Here is a 13,855-nt window from a genome sequence, read left to right as displayed (position 1 = left end):
AAATATGTGTCTGAAGAAGTTAATTTTTTGCCTGCCTATGATTAATTCATGAGGCTTCAACAATATGCAAAGTGAAAGACACAAATTGGCTTCTACCTCAATACCTTCAAATGCCTCTAATTATTCACAGGGGATACGGTGCAGCTAAAGGACCCGCCAGGTTCAGAGCAGTCACAATTCTTTCAACCTAGCAGGTCAAGGACTCTGTCTTCTAAAACAATAAGTCAGCACCATTATTAATTCAGACCGGAGACAAATCTGATGGAAAGCCTTCCAATTATTAAACATGCAATTCTTTAAGGTGTTGTGCCAACAATTCCACATTCGTTTCTTAAATTAAACCAGAAGTTAATACAGTCTGCTTAGCTCTTACCGAAAGAGCAAAAGGGCCTTCAGAATCTCGACAAGAAAACAGACAAGATTATTTGTAATGAATACTGATCAGTCAATTAACATATCCTCTAACAGCAGACAAGTAAACTCTTCAAGACAAATAAGGAGGGTAATGAGGAGGGGTGCCCAGGATCACCACTTCATTTACAATGCTCATCCCATCATCAGAATATGTCACCAAACAAGGAAATCAAACACTTAGTAGGACATTTCATTAAAATTGTTTTTGCTGGTTTTAAGAATATCCAATTTAATGTTTCCCAAGTGTAAGGTGCCCATGCTCATTACAGCAAATACAGAAATGTTGAAGAAGAAAATAAAATCACCCATAGCCTCAGACCCTCATTCTAGTCCACTACGCGAAGGTTCATCTTGATGAAAATCAGACTGCAAACTCTCATCACAATGAGCTGGGGGGGGGGGGGGGATGGGGGGAGGATACAGCAGAGAGAAACTGGGAATCAGCGAGGAGGAGCATTTCGTTAATTGCACCCAAAAACAGCATCTAAAAAAATGGGTAAGAGGCTCCAAATAGGAATCAGTAAAATGTTGAAAGGGGACTTTCAAAAAATCCAATATTCAAAGATAAGATATTTTGAGATCTATCCTTTATATAAAAAGCTCCTGGGGTTTCCTTTTGAAGGGAAGCAAAGCTAAAAGTAGACTTAATCATTTGCAAGTGATTTAATCATCTTTCTAATGGAGAACAAGCAAAAGCATCCTGTTCTTCATAATCACGCCAGGTTTCCTTTGCCACATGCTATTTACATGCAGCACTCCCCACAGCACCGCGCTGACACACACTACCTGTGATGACAATATTCACTCCCGGAGGCTGACGTTTGTCTGTGCCCCTTTTGAGAAACTAATGCAGCGTGCAGTAGCATTAGGTCCAGAATAAGCTGATGTAAAGAAAGGACTGACAGCATTTTTCTTTTGACAGCAGGTTCTCCTGGATCTAATTAACTTATAGATCAATCCATTATTCATATAAAGTATGTATGCCACCTCTCATAATACAGGCTCAAATGAGATAATCTAAGATAAAGATTTTATTGTCAGATGAGTGCATTTTTTTCAAGAAAACTAGATTGGCAAATGAGTTAAACTCAGATTCATCAGGTTGATAAAAAATTTTCACCCCTGCCCAGCTAGTGTGGCTCAGTGGTTGAGCACTGACCTATAAACCAGGTTACCCTTCAATTCCCAGTCAGGGCACATCCCTGGGTTGCAGCCTTGATCACCAGTAGGGGACATGCAGGAGTCAGTCAATCAATGATTCTCTCTCATCATTGATATTTCTTTCTCTCCCTCTCCCTCTCTAAAATCAATAAAAATATAGTTAAAAATTTTCACCCCTAACAAATTGGAAAACAATAAAAATTAAAAGTTAGTTTCTCTTATTTTTTTTTAAATATATTTTATTGATTTTTTTACAGAGAGGAAGAGAGAGATAGTTAGAAACATTGATGAGAATCATTGATCAGCTGCCTCCTGCACACCCCCTACTGGGGATGTGCCCGCAACCAAGGCATACGCCCTTGACCGGAATCGAACCCTGGACCTTCCAGTCCGCAGGCCGACACTCTATCCACTGAGCCAAACCGGTTTCGGCAAAAGTTAGTTTCTCTAAACATTCAAAAGTAAGATATAAAATGAATTTCTAACTTTAGGAATGTGGTCTCAAATAGAAATTGAATATGATGTTTCTTTTAAATCTGTAAAACTCTGTTGAAAATGTTTGAGAGAATGATTTAAAGCACTTATAATGCAAATTTAGTTGCCAATTAAAGTAAAATGAATTATGAAAGATTTCCAAGACCTCTACATAATCACCCTTCCCACCATTATCCCTTCAATCCTTGCTTCCCAGATTCTATTCCAATGGCTCCGGAGGAGCCTCGGGAAGCCCGCCTGGCGGTCCTCTGGGCGCTGGCTGTGAATTAAAGTGCTGCAGGCGGAGTGCACCGGTGCCTCCGTGTGTGAATGTGAAATGAACATGCAATCTAAAACCCAGCGAGCACACTGCCCGCTCCTCCCTTTGTCTGACTAGCAAATGAAACCAAGAGTCCTCCAAATACATCTGTGGATCATTTCAACACTGGCTTTCAATTTTAATGACATGAACACAAGCCAGCACATTCAAACTTTGGCTATAAAGTCAGTAATTTTGTTTCCAAACAGGACACACACACACACACACACACACACACACACACACACACACACACCCCTTTATCAGGAAAGTAATAATAATGACTCCATATAAACAAATATAAATACCAGTTTTAAATGTAAAATCTCAGGGGAAATGTAATGCAATGAACTCAAACCCAAATAACATCTCAATGAACTGGCTACTGATGAGAGTTCATGGCAGTTTCCAGTCCGAGCCGCGGCCCTGTCGGCAGCGGTGCCATGGGCACTGCACCTGCTGTCTGAGAAGAGAGCCGGACACATGACCCTGACTTTGTGGTTCAGACGAAGAAGGATCAGGCCAGGCTGCAATGTGGTAATAACTGCAGATGATTGGCAAAAGAACCCCAACCCCAAAAACTAATAGGAAGAGCTAGGTGTGGATTCTGCAGCAATTTGAGAGAGACCCAAAGGACAAAGTTCACCCTCCTTCCTGCTCCGGGCAAATACCCTATCCTTCCAAGTTTCATAAAATCCTAATCCACAAATCATTACAACTGTGCCAGCAGCTGAGTTATATTTCTAAATTTTCACCAAAGGAGGTCAGCCATCCAGGAAAGACGGTCCAAACTACTGTGCATTTATTTCCTGTTTGCTCCAGTGTCTGTTTCAGATAGTGGGCAGAGATTTCAAACTACAGTTTGAAGAACACAGTGAAATAAGCCTGGTATTTGGTAGGCAGGACACATGCCTGTGATTTCCACAGTGGGAGGGAGGAATAAGAGGAATGGCCTATTGGAGGCTCCTCTGGCCCCGGTCTGAACCCCGCTTGTTCGGCCCACACCTCTGCCCAGGCCCAGAGGAAAGCTAAACCAGAGAGGATTCAAAAAGTGTAACACTTGTAGAATGTAGCAAAACTAAAGATAAAATACAGTAGTGCCACAAAAAAACAACAACCCACCTTACATGCAAATTCATTGCTTAGGGGAATTAGTCCATAAAATTACAATAGTTAAAAACAAGGTAAACTTCTTTAAAGTGTAAGTAACAATTCTAGGCGGAGCCTTTTTCTTCCTTCCACAAAGCAAATCTTTTTGACTTATGTGCCAGCTCTGGTCCACAAACACCAACTCCCCACGTCAGGCAAACACACAGCTGGGATCTGCAGTGCAGATGAAAGGCCAGAGCGGGAACTGGAGAATTTCTCCAGGAGAAAAGAAATCTTCAAACAATTCTGTCCCCTGCACCCCCCACCCCCCACCCCCTCTCTCCTCTTCCTTTCATGACTCCTGCACAAAAGCCATAACGATACGTTCTGTTACCTTGGCATTATCCCCATGTCAGCTGGCTGCGAGAGCAGAGTGACTGCTCCACAGCCAGATCCGTGGTAAAGGGGAGAGTGAGGACTTGAATTTTTTTCTCTTAAACCTCTTAAAAAGCCAACCAGAGCAGCACCGAGGGAGGTAAGGTCCCCCAGGATAATCACACGCTTCAAGGATCCTTTCACACTGAAGCTCTCCAGGGTCCCCTTTCCCTGCACGCTGCGGCCTGTCCTCCGAGTGCATCACCACCGCTCTGGGCGACAGCGAGGGCTGTGCAGAGGAGAGAAAGGTCCCAGCAGTGGCCCAAGAGGCTCCTGACCAGGCTGCGGGCTGGCCAGCGAGGAGGGCAGTGGACATGCTCGAATCCCCCAGAGACTAGCGGGAACGCATGCGAAGGATCTGGTTCTGATCAAAGGCCTATGGCTGGAAAACGAGGAAGACAAACATGATGGAATTGATCCTCACCTTTACAGGTGACTCAGTACATGAATCTGAAATTAATGACAATTACGCCAACAATTCAATATTTTAATAAATTCAAAGCATTTGCCAATTATCTTCCCCAGAATGGTTCCTAAATAAAATGAATATTTTTGAGAGCTTTGCATGCATTTCTCCAGATGCTCTTGTATCCATGCTTTTACTCATCTTTGTGACGAGCCACTGAAATAGGCTTAATTACTTCTGTTTTGTTTTACAAAAGTCGAAACAGAAGTTCAGAGAGGCTGAACGGCTTACTGAAGGCCACAAAGTAAGTAAAATTCGAGCCTTCATTCAAATCAATTTTCTCTAACTCTAGGACTTTAATCTCTACACAAGTAGTAGATGTAATTTATATGTAAACTGTAGGCAAATTTTAAATTACAAGAACAATTCAACAGTATGGTGAGGAAAGAAAATTCAATTTTTAGCAATGTCACCTCCCTGAGAAACCATTTCTTTTCTCCATATACACATACAGACATGTAAATATGTACATTTTAAAAATATATTTTTGAGGAAAAACCAAGATGGTGGCATAGGTAAACCTAAACTGCTGCCTCACATAACAATTTCAAAATTACAGCCAAAAGACAAAACGTCTATCACCCAGAACCACAGGAAATCTGGCTGAGTGGAAGTTCTACAACTAGAAGGAAAGAGAAAAGAGCATTGAGACGTGCACAAATGCTGAAAAGCTGAGGAATGGAGGCACTCGAATCGGGCTGGTGGCGGGCAAATGGATGTGCTGTTTTCAACCTGAAGGGAGACAAGCTCCTGATTACTCTGAAATCCAGTTTCTGGGGAGACACTGGACTGTCGGCCAGGGTGACTTTCTTACAGAGGTGTGCCCAGCAATCATTGTTACTGCAGTGTGGGACTTGGGGACTTGGAAATGTGGAAACACAAAGAAGGCTGACTAGCAGCCATTGCTGTTTGCCACACCCTAGTCTCTTGGGGCCCTAAGACAGCTCCAAAACCACCAAACCCCAAGCAAAGAGGAGAAAACTGTAGTTCCTGCTGTAGCTCTTGCTGGGTGGCCTCAGACAGTAGCTGACCTGCACCCCATTAGAGATCCAGAAGCTAGTTGTCAGTGTGAGACGACACCAAATTTCAACTACTCTCATAAGGGACACGTTCAAGAGGCAGACTCAGTGAGCACCAAAGCCCCACTGAAACAATTCCTCCCCAATAAGCATGTCTCCAGCACAGCAGTTCTTCCACTATAGACACAGTGGGTCCTCATAGTCAATTCCTCCCAGTGACCCCAACAATCAAAACTTAACTACAACAAGGCTGTGCACACAGTCCACAAGAGGTACGCCAAGAGTGTCCATTTCAGGTAACTAAGAGGCTGACCCATTGGACACCTAGCACAAAAAGCCACCCTACCAACTCAGGGAAGCAGCGAAAATGAGGAGACAAGCAAACAGATCACAAACAAAAGAAATGGAGGGAAACAAGTGAATGAATATAGTGTTCAAAACCACAGTTATAAGGTTTTTCAAGAATTTCCTAGAAAAGGCCAATAAATTTAACGAGACTCTCTAGAAAAAGGACCAACTAGAAATTTAGCATACACTGACTAAAATAAATAATATTATACAGAGACCCACCAGCAGACTAGTGGAATGCAAGAATCAAGTCAAAGATTTGAAATACAAAGAAGCAACAAACACTCAACTGGAAAAGAAAAAAGAATCCAGAAAGTTGAAGATGGTGTAAGAAGCCTCTGGGACAACTTCAAGCGTACCAACATCAGAATAATGGGGAGTCCAAGAAGAGAGAGAGCAAGATATTGAAAACCTATTTGAAGAAATAGTGACCAAAAACTTCCCCCACCTGGTGAAAGAAATAGACTTACAAGCCCAGGAAGTGCACAGAACTCCAAACAAAAGGAATCCAAAAAGGACCACACCAAGACACATCATAATTAAAATGCCAAGGGCCAAATACAAAGAGAGAATATTAAAAGCAGCAAGAGAGAAACAGTTAATTACCTACAAGGGAGCACAAATATGGTTGTCAGCTGATTTCTCAACAGAAACTATGCAGGCCAGATGGGAGTGGCAAGAAATATTCAAAGTGATGAATAGCAAGAACCTACAACCAACATTACTCTATTCAGCAAAGTTATCATTCAGAATTGAAGGGCAGATAAAGAGCTTCACAGATATGAAATGCTGATAGGTATTCTTTAAGAAGAGGAAGAAGGAGAAAAAAAGTAAAGATAAAAATTATGAACAACAAATACATATCTATCAACAAGTAAATTTAAAAATCAAGTGAATTAAAAATCTGAGGAACAGAACAAACTGGTGAATTAAGAATCAGGTGCATAAAATTAGAGGGGATTGATAATTCTTAGGGGTCAAGGGGTGAAGGGGTTTCAGGAAAAGACTGGACAACAATCATACACCTATGGATGAGGACAGTGGAGGGGGAGGGTAAGGGCAGAGGACAGAGTGGGAATTGGGTGGAGGGGAACTATGGGAGGGAGAAACAACTGTAATAATCTGAACAATAAAGATTTATTAAATGAATATATATATATATATATATATATATATATATATATATATACACACATACATACATATATATATACATATATATATTTCAGAGAGGGAGAAGGAGAAATAGAAACATCAATGATGAGAGAGAATCATTGATTGGCTGCCTCCTGCACACCCCTCATTGGGGATGGAACCCACAATCCGGGCATGTGCTCTGACCAGGAATTAAACCATGCTGATTCATAGGTCAATGCTCAATCACTGGGCCACACCAGCTGGGCAGTACGTACACTTTTAAATAACAAAGGTATGACACAATATATTCTATTTCCAGTCAATAAATAAAGCTCCACAAGAGTGATTCACTAACGGGAGGCGAGAGAACACGGCCACCGCTCTGAAGACATCTCACTACCTCACAGCAGCCAGAGCTTGAGGAAGCAGGCTCCTGCTGGCATGGCGATAGATAAGACACCACGTTAAGTGTGAGGAAGTCCCACTGGTCAAACTGAAAGTTACAGGTAATGGACACTCCCACCAGTAGTTCTGAAATTTCCCCTTTCCCAGCACCAGCACTTTCCTCATGGCTGCTGGTCCTATAATCACCGCTGGTCCAAGGTCACCCAGCCAGTAAGTGGCAGATCAGCCATGAACCTGAGCACTCTGGCTCCAGGTCTAATTCCTAACCCTTAGACTAGTACACGACATATATCTATTTTCATGTGTATTTCTCATGACTAATAAGGTTGAATTATTTTTCATGTTAGCTATTTCTTCTATCAGAATTTCTTATTTATCTTTTTCAGACTAACTATTGGTGCTTCTTATAAAATCAGCCTCATGCATGTGTCATACATGATGCTAATACTTTTTCATAGTTATTGCTTCTCCTTTAACTCTGTTTATATTATTTTTAGTGCTTGTGGTCATGTTTAGAGATCTTCTCTTCCCCAAGATTATAAAAGTATTGGGCTACATTTTGTGTGTGTGTGTGTTTTTTTTTTTAATTTTACATTATAACACTTAATCCACTAGAATTTATTTTGGAATAAAGACTGAGATTAAAATTTTAATTGTAATTCCCCAAATGCTTTGGCATTGAGCCCGACATCATGTTTTGGTTAATTCATTCTTTTCTCACTTATTTGAGATGTCAAAAATTGATCAAATTGTGAAACCTTACTTTTTGTTAACTGGTTTTTAGATTTTCTATTCTTTTCCATAGATCTGTCGATTCCTGCATCAACACCAGTTGGTTATATTCATTATAGCGTTGTGCTAGGGGCCATGTGCCTCAATAACACAGGTGCCACCTGCTATAATAATACAACTGCATTTGAAGAAATATATACCAAAATAAAGTTTTTCTCAAATAATAACAATAAACTTTATGTATATGGTCAATCATAATATGAAAAGACACTAATCTAGCAAATAGCATGAACAAACATAGAAACCAAGTGTAACATTTCATAACATGTTATTTAAAAATCCTATTTAAATTATAAGATGTGTCAGTTACATATATCACTCAGAAGTAAATTCCTGACATTGGTGACTAAAGTGAAACAAGAAAACAAGGGAGGCTCCTAACACGGGCCCCCCGGACGTGCTCCTCAGAGTACATGTGGCAGCTGTGCAGTGTGGCTTGTGCCGTTTCATTAGTCATCAACCACAAAGGCGGGTCAGAGGCATAACGGCTTCGACTGCTCACCGCTCTCCCAGAATCAGATAAGCTTTAGGTGCGCATATAAGTAGAATTAGAGTGACATCTAATGGTCACAAAATATGTAACAGCATTTATTTAAACTATAACTGCAGGCCTTTTCCAGGTTGAAAAGGCTAAATCGGGCCATTTTTCAACTGTGCTCATGAGGCTCCTATTTGAGATTCCGTGACCTGGTTGGCCCGGAGTGATCTGGACAACTATGGAAACCATGCTGCCTGTGCTACAAGCATCACCTTCCGTATTCCACATCAGTTTCTACCAGGTCCACCTCTCTCAAATGAGGCTGATAAGAATAAGGAAGTTATTGAACAATAACCTGCCAATCATTTAAAATAACCCTCGCAGAATTCTAAGCACACCTTCCAAAAAGAACTATTTGTATTTGGGACATTTAGAGAGCGGATAACTACTGCCCTCGGTGAAATGATATGAATGTACATCCTTCTCATCCTCCTCTGAATAATTATCAGGCGGTGTTTAGGGCACCAAGAGTAGCCTTTACTTTGTGGTGAGTTATCCAAGTATAATCAGCCAGGGTCGCCATGCAGGCAGGGGCTCCTGCTGGCACCACACACACTCTTTCTCACCGATTCCAGCTGCTTTCAGAGTGTGGTCTTCTTTCAACATGAGTGTGTCGTCATCTTCCAAACTCAGCACAAGTTCGTTTGTCTAGAAAGAAGGAAAATCTGCATTTTAGCAGCACTTCTGTGCTTCGTATGTGGTGAGATTTCTCAAAGACACAGAATTGTTATGTCAGGACACAGCAATAACCCAAGTCAAAAAAATAATAATAATAACCCGAGTCACACTCGACTCCCACTACTGTAAGGAGAGGAGTGAATGGACAGTGAGCCCCTACGAAGTGCGCACACTGTGGAAAGCACCAGGGAGACAGTGCTGCAGCACTCTGCTTTGAGCTCCACCAATGTCCGGCTGAGTGCTCTCAATGAGCTACACAGCCTCTCTCAGACTTGGTTTCCTCGTATGAACAAAAGGGGAAAGGACACATCTTCTCCATTACTCTGTGGTGAGGATGAAATGAAACGAAGCATATAAAACACTCAACATAGTGTCGGTCACATAGCAAGAACTCTCCATTAACCGTTAACTGTTCTCTTGCTGCTACTGCCACACTACCACTACCACCATCATCACCATCTCATATCATCATCATCCTCTCATATCATCATCATCACCATCTCATCATCATCACAACCATCTTAGCCTACTACCACCATCATCACCATCATCATCATCATAATCACCACCATCTTATTCCACCACCACTACCATCATCACCATCTCATAACATCATTATCATCATCACTATTACCACCACCACTATCATCATCACCATCTCATATTATCATTATCCTCTCATATCATCATCCTCTCATATTATCATCATCACCATCTCATCATCATCACAACCATCTTAGCCCACCACCACCACCATCATCACCATCATCATCAGCAGCAGCACCACCATCTTATCCCACCATCACCACCATCATCATCATCATCACTATCTCATAACATCATCATCATCATCATCACCACTACCAATATAATCACCATTATCATCTTCACTATATATAGAAAATCCCAAAGACTCCATGAAAAAACTATTAGACCTAATAAACGAATTTGGAAATGTAGCAGGATACATAATTAATGCCCAGAAATCTATGGCCTTTTTATACACCAATAATGAACTCACAGAAAGAGAAAGGAAAAAAACAATCCCATTTACCATTGCACTAAAAACTTAAGATACCTAAAAATAAACTTAACTAGAACCTAAAAGAACTATACACGGAAAACTTTAGGACATTGAAAAAGAGAGAGGAAGACATAAACAAATGGAAGAATACACCATGTTCATGGATTGGTAGAATCAACATCATTAAAATGTCCATACTACCAAAAGGAATCTATAGATTCAGTGCATCCCTATTAAAATACAAATGGCATACTTCAAAGATCTAGAACAAATTCTTCAAAAATTTATCCAGAATAAAAAAAGACCTGAATAGCCACAGTAATCCTGAAAAAGAAGAACAAAGTTGGTGGGATCACAATACCAAATATCAAGCTATATTACTAAGCCACGGTTCTCAAAACTGCCTGTTACTGGCATTGAACAGACATATAGATCAATGGAATAGAATAAAGAACCCAGAAATTACCCAAACCATTATGCTCAATTAATATTTTACAAAGGAGGCAAGAGCATACAATGGAGTCAAAACAGTCTCTTTAATAAATGGTGCTGGGAAATTTGAACAGATACTTGCAAAAAACAAAACAAAATGAAACTTACACCATACACAAAAACAAACTCAAAATGGCTAAAGGACTTGAATGTAAGATGAGAAACCATAAAAAACCTGCAAGACTCCATAGGCAGCAAAATAGCAGGCATATGTTGTAGTAATAGCTTTACAGACACAGATCCTAGGGCAATAGAGACTAAGGAGAAAAGAAACAAATGGGACTACCTCAAAATAAAAAGCTTCTGCACAGCAAAAGAAACCATCAACAAAACAACAAGAAAGCCCACTGCAAGGGAGAACATATTTGCCAATGATATTTCTGATAAGGGCTTAATCTCAAAAATTTACAAAGTACTCATACAATTTAACAAAAGGAAGGTAAACAATCCAATCAAATAACGGTCAAAGGATGTAAATAGACAGTTTTGAAAGAGGACATACAGAAGGCCGAGAGACATATGAAAACATGCTCAAAGTCACTAATCATCCAAGAGATGCAAATCAAAACAACGAGGTCCCATCTCACACCTGTCAGAATGGTTGTCATCAATAAATCAACAAACAACAAGTGCTGATGAGGATGTGGAGAAAAAGGAACCCTCGGGCACCACTGGTGGGAATGCAGACTGGTGCAGCCACTGTGGAGAACAGTGTGAAGTTTCCTTAAAAAGTTAAAAGGGAACTCCCATTTGACCCAGTGATCCCACTTCTAGGACTATATCCCAAGAAGCCAGAAACACCAATCAGAAAGGATATATGTACCCCTACATTCATAGTAACACAATTTACCATAGCTAAGATTTGGAAACAGCCTAAATGCCCATCAGCAGACGAGTGGATTAAAAACTGGTACATTTACACAATGGAATACTATGCCGCTATAAAAAAAAGAAGGAACTTTTAACATTTGCAACAGCATGGATGGAACTGGAGAGCATTATGTTTAGTGAAATAAGCCAGTCGGAGAAAGATAAATGTCACATGATCTCACTCATACGTAGGAAATAATGATCAATATAATTTGATGAACAAGAATAGATCCATCCAGAGACAAATGGTGTGTGTGTGGGGGGGGGGGGGGCGCGTTTAGGAAGCAACCAAAGGACTTGTATGCATGGATAGTATTATAGCATAACCAATGGGCACAGATACTGGGGCGGTGGGAGCTTGCCTGAGGTGAGAATGGCTTGGTGGGGAGGGGATCAATTGGGGGAAAATAATTCATATGTAAAACTTTAGATGAGAGAGAGGTGGGGGAGGGAGGGAGGGAGGGAGGGAGGGAGGGAGGGAGGGAGGGAGAGAAGAAGAAGAGACGGAGAGAGAAACATCAATATGAGAGAGACACACTGACCAACTGTCTCTCACACACACCCTGACCAGGGCCAGGGATAGAGCCTGAAACCGAGTACATGCCTTTAACCGGAATCAAACCCGGGACCTTTCAGTCCATGGGCCAACAACACTCTGTTCACTGAGCCAAACTGGCCAGGACAAAAAAAATTAACCCATTTTAAAGAATCTACTATGAACAGGCATATGACTTAGACTTTTTTTTTTTTAATGGAAAAATAAAGCTGTAGTAGGGGTTTTTCCAAAATAAAACGCTGCTATGATGAAAATATTTTAGAAGTTCATGTCTTCATTCATTTATCACTAAGTCAATCAACACTGATTACTTGCTATGTGCCAGATACTGTACCTTTGATTTATGTGCTTGATGAATAATCTTCAATTTATCTGGGGGGAAAAAGCAAATTATCTTCTTACAAAGATTATTCTAAAACTTCATTTCTAATTATTAAAGAGAGATGAGGGAAAGGTGGCTATGACATTAAAATATTTAAGTCCTTACTTTATGACCAGGTTCTCTTAAAAGTCTACTATACAGTAAAAGGAAAATTACTTTTGTATATCATTAAAATTAAAGCTTACAGTACAAAGACATTTTAAAGCCTTGGTCTTTAACCATCCAGTGGTGTGTGTGTCATAACCTGAAGTCAACTCCGCACATGTCCCTCAGAACAGAAGACAAGTGAACCGTACCACTTTTTCCTGGTCTTTGAAGTTGCAAAATGTTAAGAATAGCAAACGGTGTAAAAAGTGTCTTAAATTAAGACAGACATTATCAAAAACAGTTCCAAAATATTCACTAATCACTCAGAATAGATCCAGTGGCAGGAGGTAAAAGGATCACAGTGACAAGTCATTAGCACACCAAGGACTCAAATGCCATCGCAGATCCCTGGAAACCCGAACCGCTGCTCACGCACAGGGAGTACCGACACCTGCCGCCCAGTGTTCACCCGCTGCCCAGGCTTCCCCCTCACCTGCTTCATCAGTCCCTCCTCCGCTCCTTCATCTGCTCACCCTACAGTGAGGCTGCACTGTGCTTTTCCAGTAAGAAATTCCTCCACACTGGGTATAATTCTGACTACCGATAACCAGCTCTTAATCATATACCGTATTTTTCGGACCATAAGACGCACTTTTTCCCCCCCAGAAGTGGGGGGAAAAAGTCCCTGCATCTTATGGTCCAAATATAGCCTACACATATACTGTAAAAAAAAAAGTTTTTTTACTTGCCCGGCTCTGTGTGGTCTCTGTGTGCTTGCCCGGCTCTAAAATGGTTCTAAATGCTGCTGTTTACTTTACAGGGTTGATTACATGTGTTTATGACTGTGATGTTGGGTTTTAATGCACATAAAATATTTTAGGACACTATTTGTTTCAGAATCTTTTTTTCTTCATTTCCCTTCTCTAAAAACTGGTGCGTCTTATGGTCCGGTGCGTCTTATGGTCCGAAAAATACAGTAATAGACATAGCATTCCACAGGTTTAACTTAAGATATTTTTCAATTTTCACTCAGTTTTACTTAAACATTTAATTAATGTATCATGATTACATGTATTATTATACCTGAATAAACTCTTAATCTTAAAGTGAAATTCATTTCTATCCATCACACTGTTTGATTCAATGACGAACCCCAACAGTAAAATGAC

General features: G+C 40.6%; 1 protein-coding gene across 5 annotated transcripts in view; it reads right to left on the bottom strand.

Moving 5' to 3' along the window:
• The window catches only part of LOC311626612 (UPF0538 protein C2orf76 homolog), a 92,582-nt gene that overhangs the window by 26,785 nt on the left and 51,942 nt on the right, over positions 1 to 13,855 (bottom strand). For 3 of the 5 annotated variants that reach the window (XM_084892242.1, XM_084892240.1, XM_084892241.1), the window contains exons 6-7: positions 12,552 to 12,589; positions 9,164 to 9,245 (exon numbers count right to left, since the gene is read on the bottom strand). In XM_084892242.1, coding sequence (XP_084748368.1) covers positions 9,164 to 9,245; positions 12,552 to 12,589 — 120 coding nt within the window. Of the gene's footprint in view, positions 1 to 2,014; positions 4,275 to 9,153; positions 9,246 to 12,551; positions 12,590 to 13,855 lie in introns of those variants that run through there. The other 2 variants (XM_084892244.1, XM_084892243.1) reach the window with 2 other exon arrangements.

This window comes from Pipistrellus hanaki, assembly GCF_964339955.1.
Source record: "Pipistrellus hanaki genome assembly, chromosome: 8".
Classification (NCBI taxonomy): domain Eukaryota; kingdom Metazoa; phylum Chordata; class Mammalia; order Chiroptera; family Vespertilionidae; genus Pipistrellus; species Pipistrellus hanaki.
The sequence above is the reverse complement of the archived record's forward strand: the minus strand, read 5'-3'. Positions and strand labels throughout refer to the sequence as shown.